The 19,424-nt window shown below is 38.1% G+C and overlaps 1 protein-coding gene across 1 annotated transcript in view; it reads left to right on the forward strand.

The window, feature by feature from the left end:
• The window catches only part of RSPO2 (R-spondin 2), a 109,910-nt gene extending 94,065 nt beyond the window's left edge, over nucleotides 1–15,845 (forward strand). The window contains exon 5 of the mRNA XM_050892161.1: nucleotides 15,736–15,845. Within this exon, the coding sequence (XP_050748118.1) occupies nucleotides 15,736–15,845 (110 nt within the window). The remainder of the gene's footprint in view (nucleotides 1–15,735) is intronic.
• Nucleotides 15,846–19,424: the final 3,579 nt, after the last annotated feature.

A 19,424-nucleotide genomic window follows, 5' to 3' on the forward strand; every position in this document is an offset into this window, starting at 1 on the left:
ATCACTTAATCTAAATAGACATTTCCTGACAATGAATAATTGCTTTGTTGCTCTTACCTCACAAATCACTCTTAAATGTTTCTGTGTTTTTGTCTGTTGGGTAGATCCAAGCAGAAACTGGTAAGTAGTTTAAAATGGTATTATTTTCAGTATTCTAGAAATATTCAAATGGCTAAGGTATTTTTCTTTGAAAAGCTAACTGTGTATCAATGAAAATTTAACTGTATAAATAACTCTTTAACTTATGGTATGATGTTGATATTACATCCTAATGTGCATTTTAAAACTTATTTTTTCTCTATGTCACGCTTATCTTATAGGTGGCAGGTTTTTTCCATTTAGTTAATTACATGTAAATAACTATTAATGCACGTTGTGAATGTTCATCATGGAGATACGAGAGTCAGTCTGCTTTGTGACTCTTACCTAGGATGTTTCCATAGTTCTGATAGAGACAAACTATAACACTGGCAATTTCTAACTAATAATCCATATAATTGTAAAGATTTTAATTGTCTGCAAAGACAGGCAAACCAGGGAGAAATGCTTATTCTGTATTACAAACATTTCTTTTCGACTGCATATTAGTACTTTATGTTTTGTGTTGAAGTCAGGTCTGGGGAAAGAGCTATTATCTACAGTTTATTTACACAGAAATTAACAGCAACAGAAATCACATGTTTGAAGCCTGTATGTGTGGAAAGATGTTTAAAGAAGAATAACTGGATAGCATTAGGGAGTAAGTAATTATTCGGCTACACAGAAGGAAACTGAAAGATGTTAAGCATAACTGGAAGGAGAATAAATTCAAACAGGATTTTGAAAGGAATCTCCTGAAGTCAGCAAATGACAAGAAGAAAATGCTACCTTCCAGTCTGAGTTAGAGAGAAGGAAAGTGGCTATAATAGTGGATTAATTGTCTCAGTAGAGAAAATAAACAGTTGAGTAGATACTTGTAACTAATTTGATAAGTATGTCACACTCTAAATGATCCAGTTGTCACCCACTATTAATCTTACAGGACAGTTTAAATCAACATATGGAACAGATTGTGATGGAGGCACTGGCCAAGAAATGAGTATTTGCTAACATGATGAAATAATTAGCATTCAGTAGAGATCAACTACTCTTCAATGTGAGAAGCTGATAATCACTTAGCTGAGCTTGGTTCAAATAAATACTTCCTTCCAGCATTCAAAACAGTATCAGCCAGCCCAAGTATGTAGCCAAAGTTAAACACTTGCACGTCTGTTTTTTAGGTCCGTGTATTCCAGTCCAGGGGCTTATCACGTATGCATCTAAAATCAGAACTGTAAAAATTGCTCAGCTTGGAAAACAGCTGCTAATTTGAAATTAGTGAAGTCTGAAGGTTCGGGTAAATGTTTCTTTCATCATCTCTTGATCGTCTGCAAAGAATGTACAGACAGGAATGTACCATTCTTGGGAGAAGTACTAGTTGGCACAAGTCAGAAATGTGCCAGGAAACCTGCTAGTGTTTCAGGACAGCGTTCAAACCTGTGCTCTGGCTCTTTTTATTTTATTCATAAGATGTAGCCCTTGCAGCTGGCCACCAGTTTAGCAAGGATTGTGGTTTGTGTTACTGTACCCACTGTACGATACTGCAGGATGGACTCTTTATGACTGCCAGCCTCAATATCTACTAGTGGAAATACCTCTGGCCCTCAAAGAATTATTAGCATCAGGCACTTCTAAGCAAAAAATGAACAGATCTTGAACAATTTCAGTTATGCAATGTCTTTAAGCTAATACTGTCACAAAATAATGAAGCCAAGATCTCATCTCCCTCAGAAGCTCACCCAAAGTAGCCATAAGAATGTGATGATGTGGAGCAGGAATAGCATATATATTTATATTTTTCATATGGTTAATTAAACCCATAGAATCATTCTGTACGTACTAAGGTTTTATTGGTATTAGAATAAAGAATTTCTTTTTTGAAAAAAATAACTGATAATTACTTCTCTCTGTGCTTCTAATCAACAGTCTTTGATGTACATCTGTTTTTTAAGTACATCTGTAACTTCCAGTCAGGAAAAGCCTTTTATGGCAAGTAGCCTTTAAGCTACATGCTGTGTTTATTTCATATATTCTTTTTCCTTTTCTTCTTAAGAAAGCATCCACACATTTTTCTTCAACTTTATCAGTGAATATATACTTTAAAATGTTTTATGCAGGAAAAAACTTTAGTTTTCAATTTATTTTAGACTGGTTGTTTAAACTGATGGTGGAGATTATAGTGCTGTGTTTCTTGCAGATGTATATCAGAATAAGAAGACAAGCTAATTTGTCCACTCCACATGTATTATTAGACACCACGTTATGCTGCTTCTTATATCATGTGATGCCAAGGCTGTATCCAGCTGCTGCGTATATGAGGGGGGAAGACAGCCCCCTGTGGTGCTGAGAGCATCTGCAGCAATAGGCTGGCATAACAGAGATGCTGCAGACCATTCATTCCCCTGGCAAATCAATGTCTCTTACCTCTGGGAGGGGAAAAAAGTATTTTTGTTGTTGTTCTTCAGGTCTGTGCTAAATATAAAAAATATATGGTTTCAAATACAACGTGTTTAAACACTGATGCACTTAGGGTTGAAATACATACTCATTATTCAGTCTGCTTAAGCATGTGAAACAGCTCATGTGGATAAATTTATTGTCAAGGGCTTACTTCAGTTTAGTAACATAATTTTCAAACAAGCCTTTGTTCAGTTCTGCATGGTTGCTACACGTGAAGCCAGCGCTGCCCCACTGTAGCTGTTCCTGCAGCTGTGCCGGGGGAAGGAACACGCACGTGCTCCTCATCCAGCCCTGCACAGTCTGCTGGGTGGCCGTCAGCACCAAGGGAGGCAGGCTGAGCCTTCCTGCAGGCACGATTTTGTACTTCGGTGGATTAGCAATTGTTAATACAGCCTCTTCTGCCTGCAAAGCTGTGACTGGTGATAGCCAGGTGGTGGGCACTGAGGAATAGCTGGGGCAAAAATGTCCTCAGCTGCTCCAGCTGGATCCAGAAAAGGGGCATCCCCGTAACCGCAGTAATACTGGTTTCGTTCTGGAAATACACTCTGTCCAGGCTCCTCATGGCTCTTCCTAGATGTACGTTTGTATGGTGAAGGTGAATAACAAGTCTAGGCTGTATGGCACTTCCCTGATAGGTCACATTTTGTTATTTGCTTATTGCAGCTTCTGATGTAAAATTTATTAGAGGCATACTGTTAAGTCCAGCCCAGGTTGGGGTTTGGGTTTTTTTTTTTGCCATACCATCAGCAGACAAGTTTATCCAAACAGAATTCCTTTCAAAGTAAAATTTCTTTGTGTGAGGACTAAGCCTGTACATTCAGATGTGGAAAGCTTCTGCGAAGTCAGTTCATTCTGGATTAATAATTGCAGCTGTAGAAATGAAGCTAACAGAAGCGTCACAGAAGTCACGGGCAGGACTAACTACCATACCTGAAAATGTTCAGGCTTGGGACTTTTATAGATCTATAAAGTTTTCTTATCTTTACCACAAAATAAAATTAAAGCATGTGCTGGCTGGAAGTCTAGGAAAAAGTGACGATGGCCTTAATATGGTTCTGTAAGCATTGCTTTTTTTTTTCAGTCAATTATATAAACATTTTTTTAAAAAAGAAATAATCTGAGGATAATGGTAAACAATACTCTAGAGCAGACCTAAAGAAAAATTCAGGTTGCTTTGTAAAGTGGTCCCATTCAAACACAATTAATTTTCATTTAGTTAAATGTAAAGTTATCCTGGAGGATCAAAGAGTTATAGACTAGGAACGCATACCTGCAGGATGAGGAATGGCACCTAAAAAGCAGTGTTTCTCAGAAGAAATCTCATGAGACCACTACAAAGTAGAGAGAAAAATTTCAAATGCAATTCTTGGCTGTATAACTTTGGTAATAAGGAAAAAGCACAATAAATCAATTTTATCCTATGTATGAGCAGAACTCTGACATCCAGTCTGAGACCCATATTTTGTAGAAGATATTGGAAAACTGAACAGATAGTTCAGTTGGAAACTGTGCAGATAAGAGTCAAAAACTTTATCTGAGGGCTACAAAATAAGCTTTAAAGAAAGGCGCACAAAGACTGTCATATGTAACTTCTCGGAAAGACGATGAGTAGACATTTATCTACAATGCATAAAGAGAAAAGTCTGATCTAGCACAGAAAGGCATAATGAGAAATAATAGCTGGATATTAAAATTTAAGTTAGGAATTGGTCAGATATTTCTGGCAGTGGAATGATTAACTGCTGGGACAATTACCAGAGGAAGTGGTGGATCCTCCGTCTCCTCTTGTCTGCAGATCTAGACCGGATGCATTTCTCCAACAAGTTATTAGTCTCAACAGCATATGAGAATAACGTTTGATTTCTCATGCTTATGTAGGAGATCTCACTAGAGGTTCTCTTGACCCCACTTCTCACTTGCAATCACTGCATCATCTTAAGTTTTAAGGAATAAAATATGTTTTCAATTATATTAATATAAAGTGTAAGCATTCTTACAGACATGCATTATCTAATTTTCCTATGTAGCTATTTATTATTTAATCTACAGACTTTGAAAAGGTGTGAAGGTTTAAGACAATCTTGATGCACTGAACTTCAGATAAGAACTGGTTCAGCTGGCTTCAAGGCAAACAAGACACTTTAAGTTATTAGGTCTAATAATAAACTTTGAGAAATCACAGGTTATTTGGCTTGTGGCTTGTCCTTACTATGTTCCCATTTGCATCTGCAGTAAAATTTAATATAGGAGACATTATATCTAATGCTGCTATTACATGCAGACTTGAATTTATTTGGAAAAGTTGTAGAGCATAATTTAAAGAAAGTATGGCGTAAATTGTTTGTTTCTATGTGAATGTCTGTTTTAAATAATAGTAACTTTGAAACCACCTCATTTATTTCCTTCAAATGTGACTCTTTCACTATGAAAATCTCCAAGCATATCAGATTGAATTTTCTGCTTTTGGCTGTTTTACACTATATTCTGATTAACATTAAAAAAAGGGGAAAAAATGCCTATCAATAACTCAATATCTGCAATAATAAAAAAAAAGTATTAAGTATTTTACAACCCATTCACTGAAATCCATTAACTACCATATTTTTAAAGGCTCATGATACCTTGAGCAAAATTATTTTTCCAGGGAACGAGAAATTAATGAGTGGTATACGCCAGTTTAGTGCCTTGAGGGGAAAAAAAGTTAGGTGGTCCCATGATCTGTTTATGCATTACTTTGGAGAAAGCCAAAAAGAAATACTTTTAAGCTCAGTTTATCTTAGGTCCTTGATCCTGATTTACTGATATTTTCTCCTGTCCTTAGCCAGCTCATGTTCAAGCCTCAAGTGCTAGTTGGTCAAAAAAGTTTAGTTAACACTTCACAGCAATGCAGGGACATTTAAAGAGCTGCTTGTGTGGGGTTTTTGTGGGGATGGGGGTGCACAGCTTTTCCTGTGGTAAAAATTATACAGAGTTGAACCAAACGTTGCTCAAACACTCAGAAAAAAGTCCAGGAGGAAGTTTGAAGAAAATTCGTTCAGTAGTTTTAAATTCATGATGAATGATTTTACAGTTCCATGGTCCAGGGTTCGAGATGGCCCCCACAGACACTGTCTGTGTGCCAGAAACATGGCCAGGCTAGGAGCCAGGGCTACAGCAAAGCTCTAGGTACATGGTGCATGAAAATGACAATAGAGTTAACGGTACTTCTTTATGAAATAAAATAGACAATAACACAAATAGCTGATGGTCATGCAACTTCTCTTTCTTTCACATTCCAGGCCAAGTCTATCAGGCAGCATGAAACAGTCAGTGAATAAGTCTCCTTTAAAACCAAAGAAGTTACACACTGTGTATGTGCCGATGAACATACAGTAGTCGTGTACCTGTTTGAACACCAGTTTTGGGGCAGAGAGGGAACTGTGTTTTTCCCTAGAGTGCTGAAACTCACCCTTTAGTCCAGCTGTTCCTTTCCACGGCTCTCTCCATGGCGTGTTTGCAGTAGAAAAAAAATAGCATCAACATCCTGGGAGAGCTGTGCTGCCACTTCCCACGGAGGCAGCGGACAGGCTCAGGTGCAGCACGACCATGTTACGGAGGGGCCGTCATCCTGATGCCTTTTTGCTTCCTTGCAGAACTCCTCATGCACTCCTTTTCCAAAGATAATAGCAGAGCTTCGAAAGCTGGTCCAGATCATAGTTAACAGAACCCAGTTGGGTGACTTTATGTTCTTAACTTCATTGTAAAGTAGACTCCATATAAACAACTTCCAAAAAATTTCCATGGGCCATAAAGCTGTTTCTAAAGTTGTGACAGTGGTTTGATGATACTAGTACAGAAACAAAAGCTTTAGCAAGCTAAAGTGCCATATTGGATACTGTATGTATCCATTTTTTATAAACGGCTGTGCAGTATTAATTTTAATATCCATGAAAAATTGGTGTGTGACTATTGGGGAACAAGTAAGATTTATGGTGAAAAGTGCCCTTTCTCCACCTTCTCATAGTGAATAAACTTCCTGTAGCTATATGATGTGGAATTAACCGGTTACAGTATAAATCAGCCTGGCATGCATATGAGTATTAGGTCCTCATAGGCAGTCTTGGGAAAGTGCTTCTCTAAGCCAGCAAGAAAGCTACTGTAATACATTTAGGGATAAAGCCATGTAACTCAGGACAGCTTTTAAATCCTGACTGGCCACAGCTCAAAGATAGTGACTATCTCTATAGTAGTTAACTAACATGCTGGGGTGTTACCTGGCACTGCATTGGGTGACACAGGTCAGTACACATCTGTATTGCTTAGCTCAGAGCTCCCCAGCCAGGGACATGCCTGCGGGAGCAGCCCTGGCCTATGCTGTCTCCCTGGGAAGGGCAGGGGCTTCCCCAGGTCAAAACATGACAGACAATTGAGGTACAGTGTTTGGGGATATTCTCTAACACTGTTTAATTTAGTAATGCGGGTGTAGCATTACTATGGAGAAGTCTGTGGCCGTAGTGTGTGGGATGTACAGGTAAAGGGAAGTCCTGAAAGCTAAATTTAGATCATTAGGTATAAAGAGTGTGTTACACTGCGTCAGCAGAGGGGAAATATCAGAAAAGAGAATATCCTAACTAGAAGACCAAGACAGCGACTCCATTGTGACGTAGTAAAAGCTATAATGGATGGAGTGAAGTTCTGATTGTGGGTTTAGTGAAGAAAACAAGTGCATGTGCTTCATCTCGCTGCACCAGCAAAATGTCTGAGGAGAGGGGAAAAGTGTACACAGTATACACCAATGTAGTTATGGATAGACAGAGACTAACCTGACCAAATTCAGGTAGGCAGTATGAATACTTTCTGTTTCAGCACTTTCTCGAGTATAAACCAAATGAATATCCGTGAGCAATGTAGGTGCAGCAGTTAATCTGGTACACCATTCCTGAGGAGCAGACTGAGGTAATAATTTTACATCATATTTTTAGAAATAATACATTCATCTTCGCTTTCAGTTCTTATTCAGTAGGAGTCTTCTTGCTGGATTGTACTTTATTCTGTTGTCAGGTGTTCAATTTAGCCTCTTTTCTTACTGAACTTCGATAGGATTACCTGTGCATTGCTTGAAGAGAGGCAGAAGTGATAATTAAAACTATTTTTTGAGCTGTTTCAGTTAAAAAAAAAGAGAAAAAGAAAAAAAAGAAAAAAGATCCTGGAACAAAATTGTTCCTCCGTTCTTGACCAGAATCTCTAAAGGAAATTCAATAAGACAAACCCTTCACAACTAAATAGTATTTCACAGAAAGAAAAAATCTCTGAAAAAAATATGCACTTCCCAGTATAATCTCTCTCTGTGTAAGAAACCCTTAATTGAACAAAATGCAATTTCCAGTATGAAATTAAACCTTGCAGGTGCCACAAATAAATGTTGTCTCAATAGAATTTATTTTCTATTTCCTATATGATAAGATAAAAATAAAACTAATTAAATTGGCTAGAAAAGGGAGAAATGGAAGAAAAATAATCTGTTTTGAAATACTAGACAGAGGGAGTTTTAAGTCAGATTAGTGTCCAATCAAACCTAGAGAAGTTCAAAGCCAATTAGTTCTTAGCTACCATTGTTGTCTATAGAGTTAAAATATACACGTGTATGTGTGCTCTTGACTGTGTATAAATATTTTTTTATTATTTTGAAATTTGCTTTATATTGCACTGTGAAAGGAAGGAAAATAAACAAGCCCAAACCTTTCATTGGAAATATTTTGCTTGGCTCTGCTTGCAAAGCAGCTGATCTGACATGGTGTTGACTAAGATAAGAATAGCGAGTACCCTGCATGCAACTGATACTCATATAATTTGACTTCTGAGCTAAATCTACATTAGATGATAACCATTTTGGCTGCAATGGAGACTCACCTGTTTTTACACAACTGTGACTGAAAGGACAATGGGACCCAACATTTAAACATCTGTGCTGTTCAGTTAAACATAGGTCTTCTATCAGAGTTTTCTGAGAGTTTCCATGTCATCTTGAGTTTGCTAGTTTTCCTCTTCCCCTAGTGTTCTTTCTTTTGCTTTCTTCTCTGAGTCCATATGTGTGAATTTTTATTTTTTGCACTTTTTATATTCATTAACGATTAGAATGGCTTACGTTCTAGGCAGAGTAATGGGTACTTCTACAAAGAAAAATTAATATTCTTTGAAATGATGGAAGTGGAAGCCAGTTTTCAGTTAATATCTCACTGCCATCTACTGTATACATTGGAAAACTGCAGTGTGGGAAATGCATTGCATTTCAGCAATGTAAGATGACTCTTTTCCTAGTGAATTTGCCCTGAAGTTGAGGAAAAAGTCCACTGAACTCTTAATAGGCTGTGACATGTAAATTCCATTCTTTTTGGAGGAATCAGTATTTCTGAAACAGATAACAATATCTGATGATACTCAATATTGTCCAGAAGGAAAGAACATCAGATTTTAGTATTGCTTAGTTTGTATTCAGGCCAGATGAAAAGTAGGTGTGTACTTTGGGAGAAAAAGAGTACCTCACTTACTTTGCTTATTCTTGCCCTAAATAGTAAACCCTTTTATTTCTTAGTGGATGTGTCAAAACAAAAAAAGTTAGTGGGATTAAGATACAGAAACTTGGGATAATTTGATATTTCTTTTAGTTGAGGAATTATTCTTTGATTCTTTTAAATTAGCTTTCATTTCAGTAGTTGATGTCTGGTGTATACAAACACCAAGTATATGCAACGTTAAGTGTTGGTTGGGATATAATAATTTACCCAAAGTTGTGAAATTATTAAGTTGAAAATAAAATATCAGGATTCTGGCTGTCAGGAGCTGAATAAGATATCACGCAGGTTAGCTCTGCACTACCAGCGCTTTTGTAATGATTTGTGTAGAAATTACAAGGTTTACTCAAGACAGAAATTTCCCTGATTTTCATCAAGAAAGCTGACATCAAATAGACAAGAATGTGTGAAAAAAACATCAAACTGTGCATTTTCATAAGGGAACTCATTTTCTTAGTCTATTATTAATTTCAGTAGGCCAGAAATACATATAATTTATACCATTAGCTATTAGTATTGCACCAAAAAGTACAAAAGACCAGTAAGCTTGCAAACTCAAGCACTTCAAAGCTGAAGAAGTGCCTTCATTTGCTCCTTGTTTGTATCAGTTGTGATAAAGTCTATAATTATGGGTTTTTTTTTAAATTTTTATTCAGTAATTGTTCTAAGACCTCATTTGCTCAACGTTATTCAACCCTTGCAAATGAAGAAAGAATGATGAAATAATTCATGACTTTTCTATGGTGTCCATTGTTACCGTGTTTCAGTGCTTTGCAAACATGAATTAACCCACCTTTACAAATTCTGGTATTTTGGGATTTGAAATGGCGTTGCAGGCAGCTGATGTACTCTATGTGATCATACCATCCCTTCTGTTGTCTTCAGAGGCAAGTATGTGTTCGCAGGACTTCTTCAAAAGACATCAGAAATTCATCCAGGAAAACGAGGAACTGGTTTCTGACACTTGACCCTTTCTGTCCCATCTCCTCAACCTTCTTACTTCTTTTCCAGTGTCACCATCCAACTCCCAATGTCTTTTACTCCCTGTCCAAAAAGGCTATTTTACTTTGGCTGATTTCTCCCAAGTCGTATTCCTCCTGTAGCACACACTGAGCATAGCCAATTTCAGCCTAAATTTGATGGTGTTAAAAACAACAACTGCAAACTAGCTTAGGAAAGCTGTCAGGAATTTGGTAGCAGGTGACATTGGTAGAGATGCCCGCAGCGTGCGGTTTGCTAAGTTATTAAAGCTCTTTGCATCCTCTTCGTGTGGGCCACTTGTCAGCGTTGGTTTGTAAATCATGCTTCAGGAAGAGGTTGACTTTGTAGCAGTGGGGAAATTTTTTTCTTTCACTGAGTGTGTGTTTATAAGATTTCTTAACAATTTGTGTATTTCTCTGGCAGTTTCAGTATCCAAAATTTTTAACCCGACTGAAGGCCCCAGGAAATAAATTACCTCTGGGGAATAATTTCTGGACTGAATCCTTGGTTGCTGGATTTCTGCAGTCACTGTTTATGTGTAGTTTGATGTGCAGTGCAAATGGGGAGTAAATGATGAGGCATCCACGGGTCTATGCAGGACAGAAGTTGTCCTGCCAGAGAGGGCTCCTCCAGAAGCTTACATCTGTCATCTTTCTCTTGAGTTGATCTGACTGGTTAATCATCGAGTATCTCTATCATCTTTCCACTGCTGTCATTAGTTCCCTGGTGTCTGCCATCCTTCAGTGATGTGACTTGAGTGTAATAACTTTTCTAGCTTACCGTGCGGATGAGATGCTGCCACATGCGGGGTCTATGATAGAACTGCAGGTGTATAGAATGATGTACAAGTGTGCAACATTTAGCTCCTAAAAGGTCTAATGAAAGGGAAGAAAAGATTAAAAGGTGTATTCAGCGAGGTCTGCTGTTATTGCAGGACACCGTTGTGCCTTTACTGCTAGCAGTGAAAGTTCTGCACATGAAAACCCAGGGAAGGGAAGCAGGCAGACACCTGTAACTCCCATTATTCAGTAATCATCAATAGAAGAGAAAAATGTTTAAAATAAGGAAGGGAGTATTAAACATTTGATATCTCTAAAATAATAATTTGTATGTGAGAATGCTGAAAATTTATGAGGGAATTACACTATGAAATAAAAGTGCAGATAATTGTTGCTTTTTTTCCTTCTATTAAATGTTTTAAATTTAAATCCTTGCTGCCCTCATGTGGATGTATACTGTGTTTTCTCCATCTGCTGAAACTAGCAATGGACAGATTTTGTTAGAAGAGCAGTACATACAACAGTATTTATACAGCAGATGAAGGACAATTCAGATACTGAATTGATGCTGTCTGTCTGAGCCAAGGATCTTGAGCAATGTGGCTGGGAGTCCCTGTGAATACATTTGCTGCATTTTAGTTCTGGAGAACCAGGAGTTCCCTGAGAGTTAGGAATCTGCTGCCCAAACTCTGTCTGGAGAAAGCTGCCTTTGCAGCTGACAGAAGGTGATGAAGACTCCTTCTGAAGCACGTAATGTGTATCCCGAATTCACCAGGTGGGTCCATCCAGAAGGAACATGCAGTATTTCCAAACACCTTTCAGCTCAGGGTATGAGACAAAGCAGAGGACTGAGCACAAGTCTCTGATATACCAGCATGCAGCAGCTGTAGGAGCAACACTGATAAAATGGTACAAAAACAACAAAAGAGGAAGAAAAACAATCCAGTAAGAGACTAGTTAAATAATTATTTTTGTAGCTGTTAGTGTCTGGTGTACGGACAATTGCTGTGTATATTAGCATAAATAATGTTTTTTCAGGAATTCATGTTGGAATTGCATTATTACCTGTAAGTTATTGTACTATTACCTATATTTTATCATACCATTAGCAGTTGTGGTACATTGTTAGCTAACGATAATGTTTCATTGCATAGCATATTAGTTGCCCATCTACCTACCAGAACTAAGTGATCCAAACGAAAGTTTAATGAGTAACACTGTAAAGATACCAACCATTGGGATAAGTTACTTTTAGAAAATAAGGACTTACTCATTGGTAATTTATAAAGCAAATACCAAAACTGAATTTTATAACATTGCAATAAAGAGTTTGAATGAATGGCTTTGCCAATCTTCCTTCTGTAAAATAACCTGTGGAGAAATATGAGATACAGAATGATAGATAAGCTTTTAAGGCTTTTATTTGCTAGATAATTGAACACTGAATCCAGCTAAGTTTCAGATCTTTTTTAGGCCCTATGCATTTCAGTGTATACACGACTTTAGAGTATTAAACAAATTCTGTAAATAATGTTCAGAGCTGACTCTGATAATAAAAATCAAGGAGCCCTTTTTTAGACAGAGATAAAAAATGCTCTTCAAGGAAAAGTTAGTTAGCTAGTTAGTATGCAAGGGAAAATGCAATAAAAATAAAAGTAAATCTTTTTGCTCTCTCTTGTTTGCTTCAGCCAGGAATTGCCTTCTGTGTGCAACAGCAAGTTCTGGACTATAATACGCTGCTGCTAAAATCCACTCCTTTTCAACTGCCCCAGCAAAGCCAAGTGTGGCAGAGCCCTGCTGCTTCCTATGGAGAGAGGGTCTTGGGGTCAGGGCTCTTGCTCTCAGGAGCAGTGAGCATGGCGAGGCATGGGGGAGGCCACCCAAGGCTCCCTGCGGACGCGGTTCTCCACACCCGACCCATGGCACAGGGCGGAGGGAGCCGCTGCCATCCCAACCCCGGGGGAGTGCCTCCTCCATCGGCTGTCCTCGCCCTGCTCCCCTCCAGTTGGGGAACTGGGACAGTTTGGCTCCCGGATCCTCTTTGAGGATCTACTTTCCATATCATAAACATCATGTTCTTCAAAAGACATCTGTAGCAAGATATTCAGAAGTTACTTCTGTTCACTGTGCTTCTGCTGACAAAATAAGCACTGTAATTGAAATCTGAATTTAATAAAAGTTCTCATGCATGGGGACTTCAGCAGCATACTTTGTTTGAACTCTCTAGTCATTGTAGTCACTTTTTTCTTGCTAATCTCTGTTGCGTTCTAGTAACAATATGGGAACCGATGGTTAGCCAAGAAATACCTTTTCTATTCGGTTTTCTGGTTAAAATGACAGCTGGAATTTGAGACTCTTAGCATTGCCAGCCATCTGGATTTTCTCTGTGTGGTTTAATATTGTCCTGAAAATAATGAAACTTATTCTGTACAACAGAGCACTTGGAAGTACAGTGAGCAGCCAAAGAGCTCACTAACAGGAGAACAAATTATCAGGTATCAATGGCTCAGTGGTACTGCCTCTGCATGGGTTGCTACTCCATGGCACACGTAAAAGAAGGTATTTTGCCTTTGGTGTGCCTTGGGGCAAAAGCAGTGATGGGGATGATTGCTGCAGAGCAGCAGAAGCACCGTAATGTGTTTGTTGCATAATGACATGTCAAATCACTGAAATCTAGTCCAGTTCATTTCTGTTTTAAGGATATCGTATAAGGAGCATGCTGGCAATTTGACGCTTGTGTTACAGGAGCTACTTTGTAAAGCTTAGACAAAGATACCAAGTGGGTTGGGTGGCATGTTATCTGTGCATCTCAAATTTTCCAGAGGAAAAATAATAGGATCTTTCACTACCTTAAACTTGCAGTAAGCATTTACTCTAGTTCTCTGGAGGAGGTCGTAGAGAAAACTAGATGAGACACTGACTGGAGTTTATATTTCTTTTACTAATTGGTCTGTACAGTGAAAAACCTCAGAAAGTAAGATCACTGAGCAAACAGGATAACAAAACTCCAATAAAGCTCTGATTGATTCTGCTGGTCTTCTGAGAATCAATTGACCAGCAGCATTGGTCACTGGTTTCAAATTGTTTCCCCTCATCCACTCCTTAATAAGTATTTTGAAGATTTGGGTTAAAAAATTACAATATTTAAAGTGCAAGTTAGAATACAGTATTGAACTATACATTCGTCCCAGTTCTGAAGCCTTACAATATACCAACTAGTAGAATCATGTAATAAAATTTTGATATGGAAATTTCTATAATTCAAACCAGCTTGTTGTAATGCCACTTTGTGTCAAGTATTCCTTCCCTCTGACCTCATTAGGTGTGCCTAGTCATTAGATACAGTGTTACTAAAGAGTTTTAACTTAAAAGCTGCTTTGATTGATGATTGGTTGGACTGAGGTTTTACTGTGTAGGATTAACTAGATTTAAAAATGGCAAAATGCCATAGTAGCATTAATGCCAGACTCTAACGAGAAGCAGAAGTAAACTCCAAGGACCCTTATGATTTTAATATGGACTAAACTCATGTGCTCATTACCTTAATGTCCTGTCCTATTTTATATACAAGTATTCCAATAATTCCTAGAGAATAGTAGCCTAGACAGCAAATTACAAATATGTAATCTGAAGTATATAACCCTATATTTTTAATGAATCATAAGTTTTGATAGTTTTAGAATCAGATTTATTCAGTGTTATTATCAAATAGAGAAAAATGCTTCCTACTGGGCCTTTTTAATTAAGAAACAATATGGAAGTAAGACAAAGCCAGACTGGCAAACGTTTCTCCCAATTAATAATGTACTGACAATGTAGATGAAAAATGCATTTTCACATTTTTATGTCATCTGCTACTTGAATTTCCTTTTACTGTCTTCTTAAGTTCATTTAGTTCTCCTGAAAGTTTACAAAGTTGGCACATCTAGAGATTAACAACCTTATTTTTTTACCATCGATCATGTATTTCACTATATGATACTACCAAGAAAACCCAGACCATTCTCACTCCAGACAGCGTTTGGTCATCTCCTTAAATCCTACTAGACTTGATAGGATTTAATCATATACTTAAAAGGTAATGCATTGCTGAATGAGGGCCTTTTTATCTAGCATTTTTTCAGTCCATGGCATCTTTGCTGAGATAATCAAAAGGCCCTGATTTATTATTAGAGCTGAACAGGAAAAAACTTTCCCATCCCAGGAGCTTGAGAATTTTTTTTCCCTGCGTTGATCCTGATTTCCCAATTTTGGTTATTTTTCAGTGCACTTCCAATAGTAAGAAGCGTGTAATGAAATTTTTGTTTCTGCACAGTAATGTGCTGTGAGAATTAGGCACAGTGTACTAATAAGCAACAGCAACAGTTCTTCACAGAGGCGGCACTGTTTCTGCCAAAGCATGTAGGATGACATCCAACCAAATACTTGAGCTGTAATGCCTAATTTCTCATTGAAATCACGGATGTATTGGACTTGACTGAAATAGGATTACTCACTCAAGTCAATTTACGCAAGGGTCTAAGGCACATATCCAGCTTTCAGTGAGTTAGGAGTCTACGTACTCATTTGGCTTTTGGCCCCAGGCACTTGCATAACGTTGCTTGCGTGAGTTACCCTGCCGAAAGTGAGACCTACATCAGCATGGTTATTCATACCAGCAAAATTGTGCCTGTGGGCAAGTGATGACAGTCAGGGATCCTGCTTCCTCTTGTATCACATTGAAAACTTCTGTTTTCACTGATGATGGAAGCTCATTAGCTAGCATTACCTTTACAGTCCCCATCAATAATTTCTGTGCCGCTGAGTTTTTCGACTACAGTCTAATATCACTTCTGTATTCTTTACTTAGTTGACTCATTGATAGTATTTGTTTTTTCTTTTTTTAGGGAGAAGACCAACAAAAACAAAGGACAAGAAAAAGAAGAAAAAGAATTTGATGGAAAGGGCTCAGAAGCAGCACAGCATCTTTTTAGCGACAGATAAAACAAGCCAGTAAAGACTTGATTTTCTTTAATATATTTTTTTGCAAAGTGCACAAAAGCTGCTATATGCTCCTGCCCATGGATGCACTATGATTCAGCTGCTTTGACAGTATTGGTGGCAAATAACTTGTGAAAAAAAGCCCACAAGCTTGTTTGTTTTATTTATATATTTTTTATTTTATTTTTTCCTCTCATTTTTGACCTGAAGACTTCGAGGTCAGGAGCGCACTGAGTTGAATCAGTGGAAGTGGTGCTGAAATGTGTCAAAGATTTTGTCCTGAGTGCCTGGTCAACAACATGTTGACGCAGAAGGGAAGGAGGAAAGAAACCTATGTATCACCATTAGGCGGACTTGTGCATATTTAAATTAAAAAAAAGGAAGTCTTGGAGGTGTAGGTACTATTGCATTTATGGCCTTTGTTTCCTATATTTGTACATTTCAAGAGTAAATGGATATGACTTACCTACTTAGCATTAATGTACATTGTTCTCAGCACCTGCTACATTGAAACAGTTGCATAATAAAACTGGTTTAAGACAATATACTGCAGGAATTACTGCTTAGACTTACAGAAGCACAACAGACTTTATGTGTACATATTACTCTGTCTACATATAAATGAACATATTTACTGTATATCTATGCATTTTTATGTATAATACTTTATACATGTTTAAAGTTATGTCCCGTTGGTTCTAGTAATATACTTTAAAATAATCCAGTAAATGTTTACTTTTTACTATGTTTTAAGTATCTTCTCATATTTCTCAATAGTTACAAACTGGATTTTTTTCTCATTTGTAAAGCACATTCAGATGGCTAAACTACCTTGTATTGACCCTCACAACGGAGTGTCAGCTCTGAAGTATACTTGCCAGACTAGTAAACCATGAATCTTTTCTGCTATTCTGTACTCCTATCTCAGCCCCAGTGTATTTTCTCTCAGAAAAAGAAGTGTAACTTTTTTTAAGATGAGGCACGATGATGATAGATGTTTTGAGTGTCAGGAGAAAAATTATATGGAAAGTTCTTGGTATCTAAGATTGTATGTGTAGTTTTTTTCAAATATAATGCCCAATGTTTTATTTCTGTTAGTCCTGATCCAGTCAGATACAGCAAACCTGAATCGGTGAGAAACAAAAGAAAAAGCTATCTGAGTTCAGTCATTCAAAAGTATAGCAAACACCAATGTCCCAGTATTGCCAGTTATTTGTAGAAGTTTAGCAAATCTAATCTGCATCTGGTGTTTGGTTTGGGGTTTTTTGGGGGAGGGGTGGAGAGAGTTTTCTGTGTAGGAAGTTAAAATGACTCAGGATGTGTAATTTGGTAATCTAGCATTATTGGGCTTGCATTCAAGGAGATTTTTTAATATCTGCTGGGAAAAGCCCACACTAAAATGGCTGTCATTTATGCTGTCACTTAGAGAAGTTATTCCAGTTCTAGGACTAAAACTTGCATATGACCTGCACAAAGCAAGGAAAAGGTAAAACAGACCCCAGACCCCTACAAAACTCTTTTTGACATATACTTTAGAAAAATCCCACAAATCTCAGTTTTAGTTTTATGGGTTATATGCTTTACAAATATAAACTAGGGAAAAAAAGCATCTATAAGCACAAATATATCCATATTTAGCTAGGACAAGTGTTGCTATAAAAATGTGCAGTAGTTAGGCACATATGAATGTTCCATGAAACCGCTTGTGGACTTCCACTTAACCATGAGGTTTTCACCATCTTTCGTTTAGAATATGTTCATATTTACCTAGAACATAATAATGTTAAGGACAGTAAGATTGTTCTGATCCTGGGCTACTATTTTGGACATTAAATGCTCACTTAAAAAAAAAAAAAAAGGACAATAAGAACTGTAGCTGCCTGTTTGCTTACTGGTTATAAAATTTGGCTGTAAGTGCAGTGAATGCCCTTATACAATCCTTTTAGTAATGGTTACGAATATTGTATTAGGCATGTCATGGAAAGAATGCTACAAAATACAATAAAATGATGTCACAAGCTTCTGAGTAAAATATTTGGTCCTTTTTAATTCAAAGAGTACATTCCTTTGGAATAGCATATGCATAGAAGAATTGGAGGTGTGTGGAAGCAGATTTTCTCCCACTGGAGTGGAAAATTTGAGGGTTTTCCAAACAGCTATTTAGTTGATAATTACAACATGTTTAAAAAAGCACTGCACATTAGATATACATTGATTTCTCTTGTCCCAGTCACCTTCAAATTCAGAGTTTCCTTGAAAGTGTAGATACAAGGAACTCATCCCTATGCAGCAAGTGCCCTCGTGTGTAGTTTCTTCTTTGTCCTAGATATCTGTTTTTATCCTGCCTTCGCATGGTGGATCCTATCAATGTATTCATAGCACTGGGGTTTTTGTAGGATCATACTTCTCCTGAGGTTAGGAAGGACCATTCCTTGGACATTAGGAAAAGGTTCTTCACTGAGAGGGTGGTTGGTCACTGGAACAGGCTCCCCAGGGAAGTGGTCATGGCACCAAGCCTGTCAGAGTTCAAGGAGCATCTGGATGATGCCCTTAGTCATACAGTTTAGTTTTAGCTGGTCCTGCGAGGAGCAGGGAGGTGGACTTGATGATCCTTATGGGTCCCTTCCAACTTGAGATATTCTATGATTCTGTGACCTTGAGAGATCACCTAGCCCCAATCTCTGCTTGAAACAGGGCTAACCTCGAAGTTATATCAAATCTGCCTGAGGTGGAGGATTTCACAACCTCTCTAGTGTGTGTTGCCATGTTTGACCACCTTCACAGGGATGGTGGTTGTTGTTGCAATTTGTGTATGTTGCCCCTTGGCCTTTTGCTGTGCACTTCTGAGAAGATTTGAGCTCAGTCTTCTCCATAAGCCCCGATCAGATAGCTGAAGACTGCTGCTAGATTTCCCTTTAGCCTCCTCTTCTCCAGGTGAAACACCCACAGTGTCTTTGACCTCTCTTCAGATGTTTTGTGCTCCAGCCCCCTAACTATTTTAGTGACACTCCAGTGGACTTACTCCATTCCTCTCGTACTGAGTACCCCAAACCAGGCACAGTACCGCAGCAGTGGTCTCCTGAGTAGAGGAGGTCCAACCTCTCCCAGACTACTCCCTTTCTGGATTCCAGAGATGATCCTCACAACGGTGGCTTTCAGACTTCTGCTGGGATGCTTGGAGAACTGGGGACAGCTCTGGGAGAGGACTGGTTTATGCTACTGCTTCAGGATCTTCAAACAGATACTGTTTCTTGGTAAAGTGAAGAAGATCAGGTTTTCAAAGCTGGATATCATGAAAACAGCCTGTGCCCACTCTGCCTCTTATTTCCTTTAAATTTGACCAGAAGCAGGCTTGTAAAGGTCTTACTTCTTTTCTGGTAAGCAACTGACCAGGTACAGATGCCACCTTTTTCCCCTTGCAGACCTGTCATTACTTTTTGAATCTAACTGTTTCTCTCAAACAGTGGAAGGATTCGGAGCAGTGGAGCTTCTGTGTTCACACGGTTTTTATGCTCCTAGTTTAATGATTAGCTATTGGAAATTTGTTTAAAACTAGAAAAGATTCAGGTTAGTAGGATAAAGAACTTTTCATGCT

The sequence above is a fragment of the Gymnogyps californianus genome, chromosome 2 (genome assembly GCF_018139145.2).
Source record: "Gymnogyps californianus isolate 813 chromosome 2, ASM1813914v2, whole genome shotgun sequence".
Lineage (NCBI taxonomy): Eukaryota > Metazoa > Chordata > Aves > Accipitriformes > Cathartidae > Gymnogyps > Gymnogyps californianus.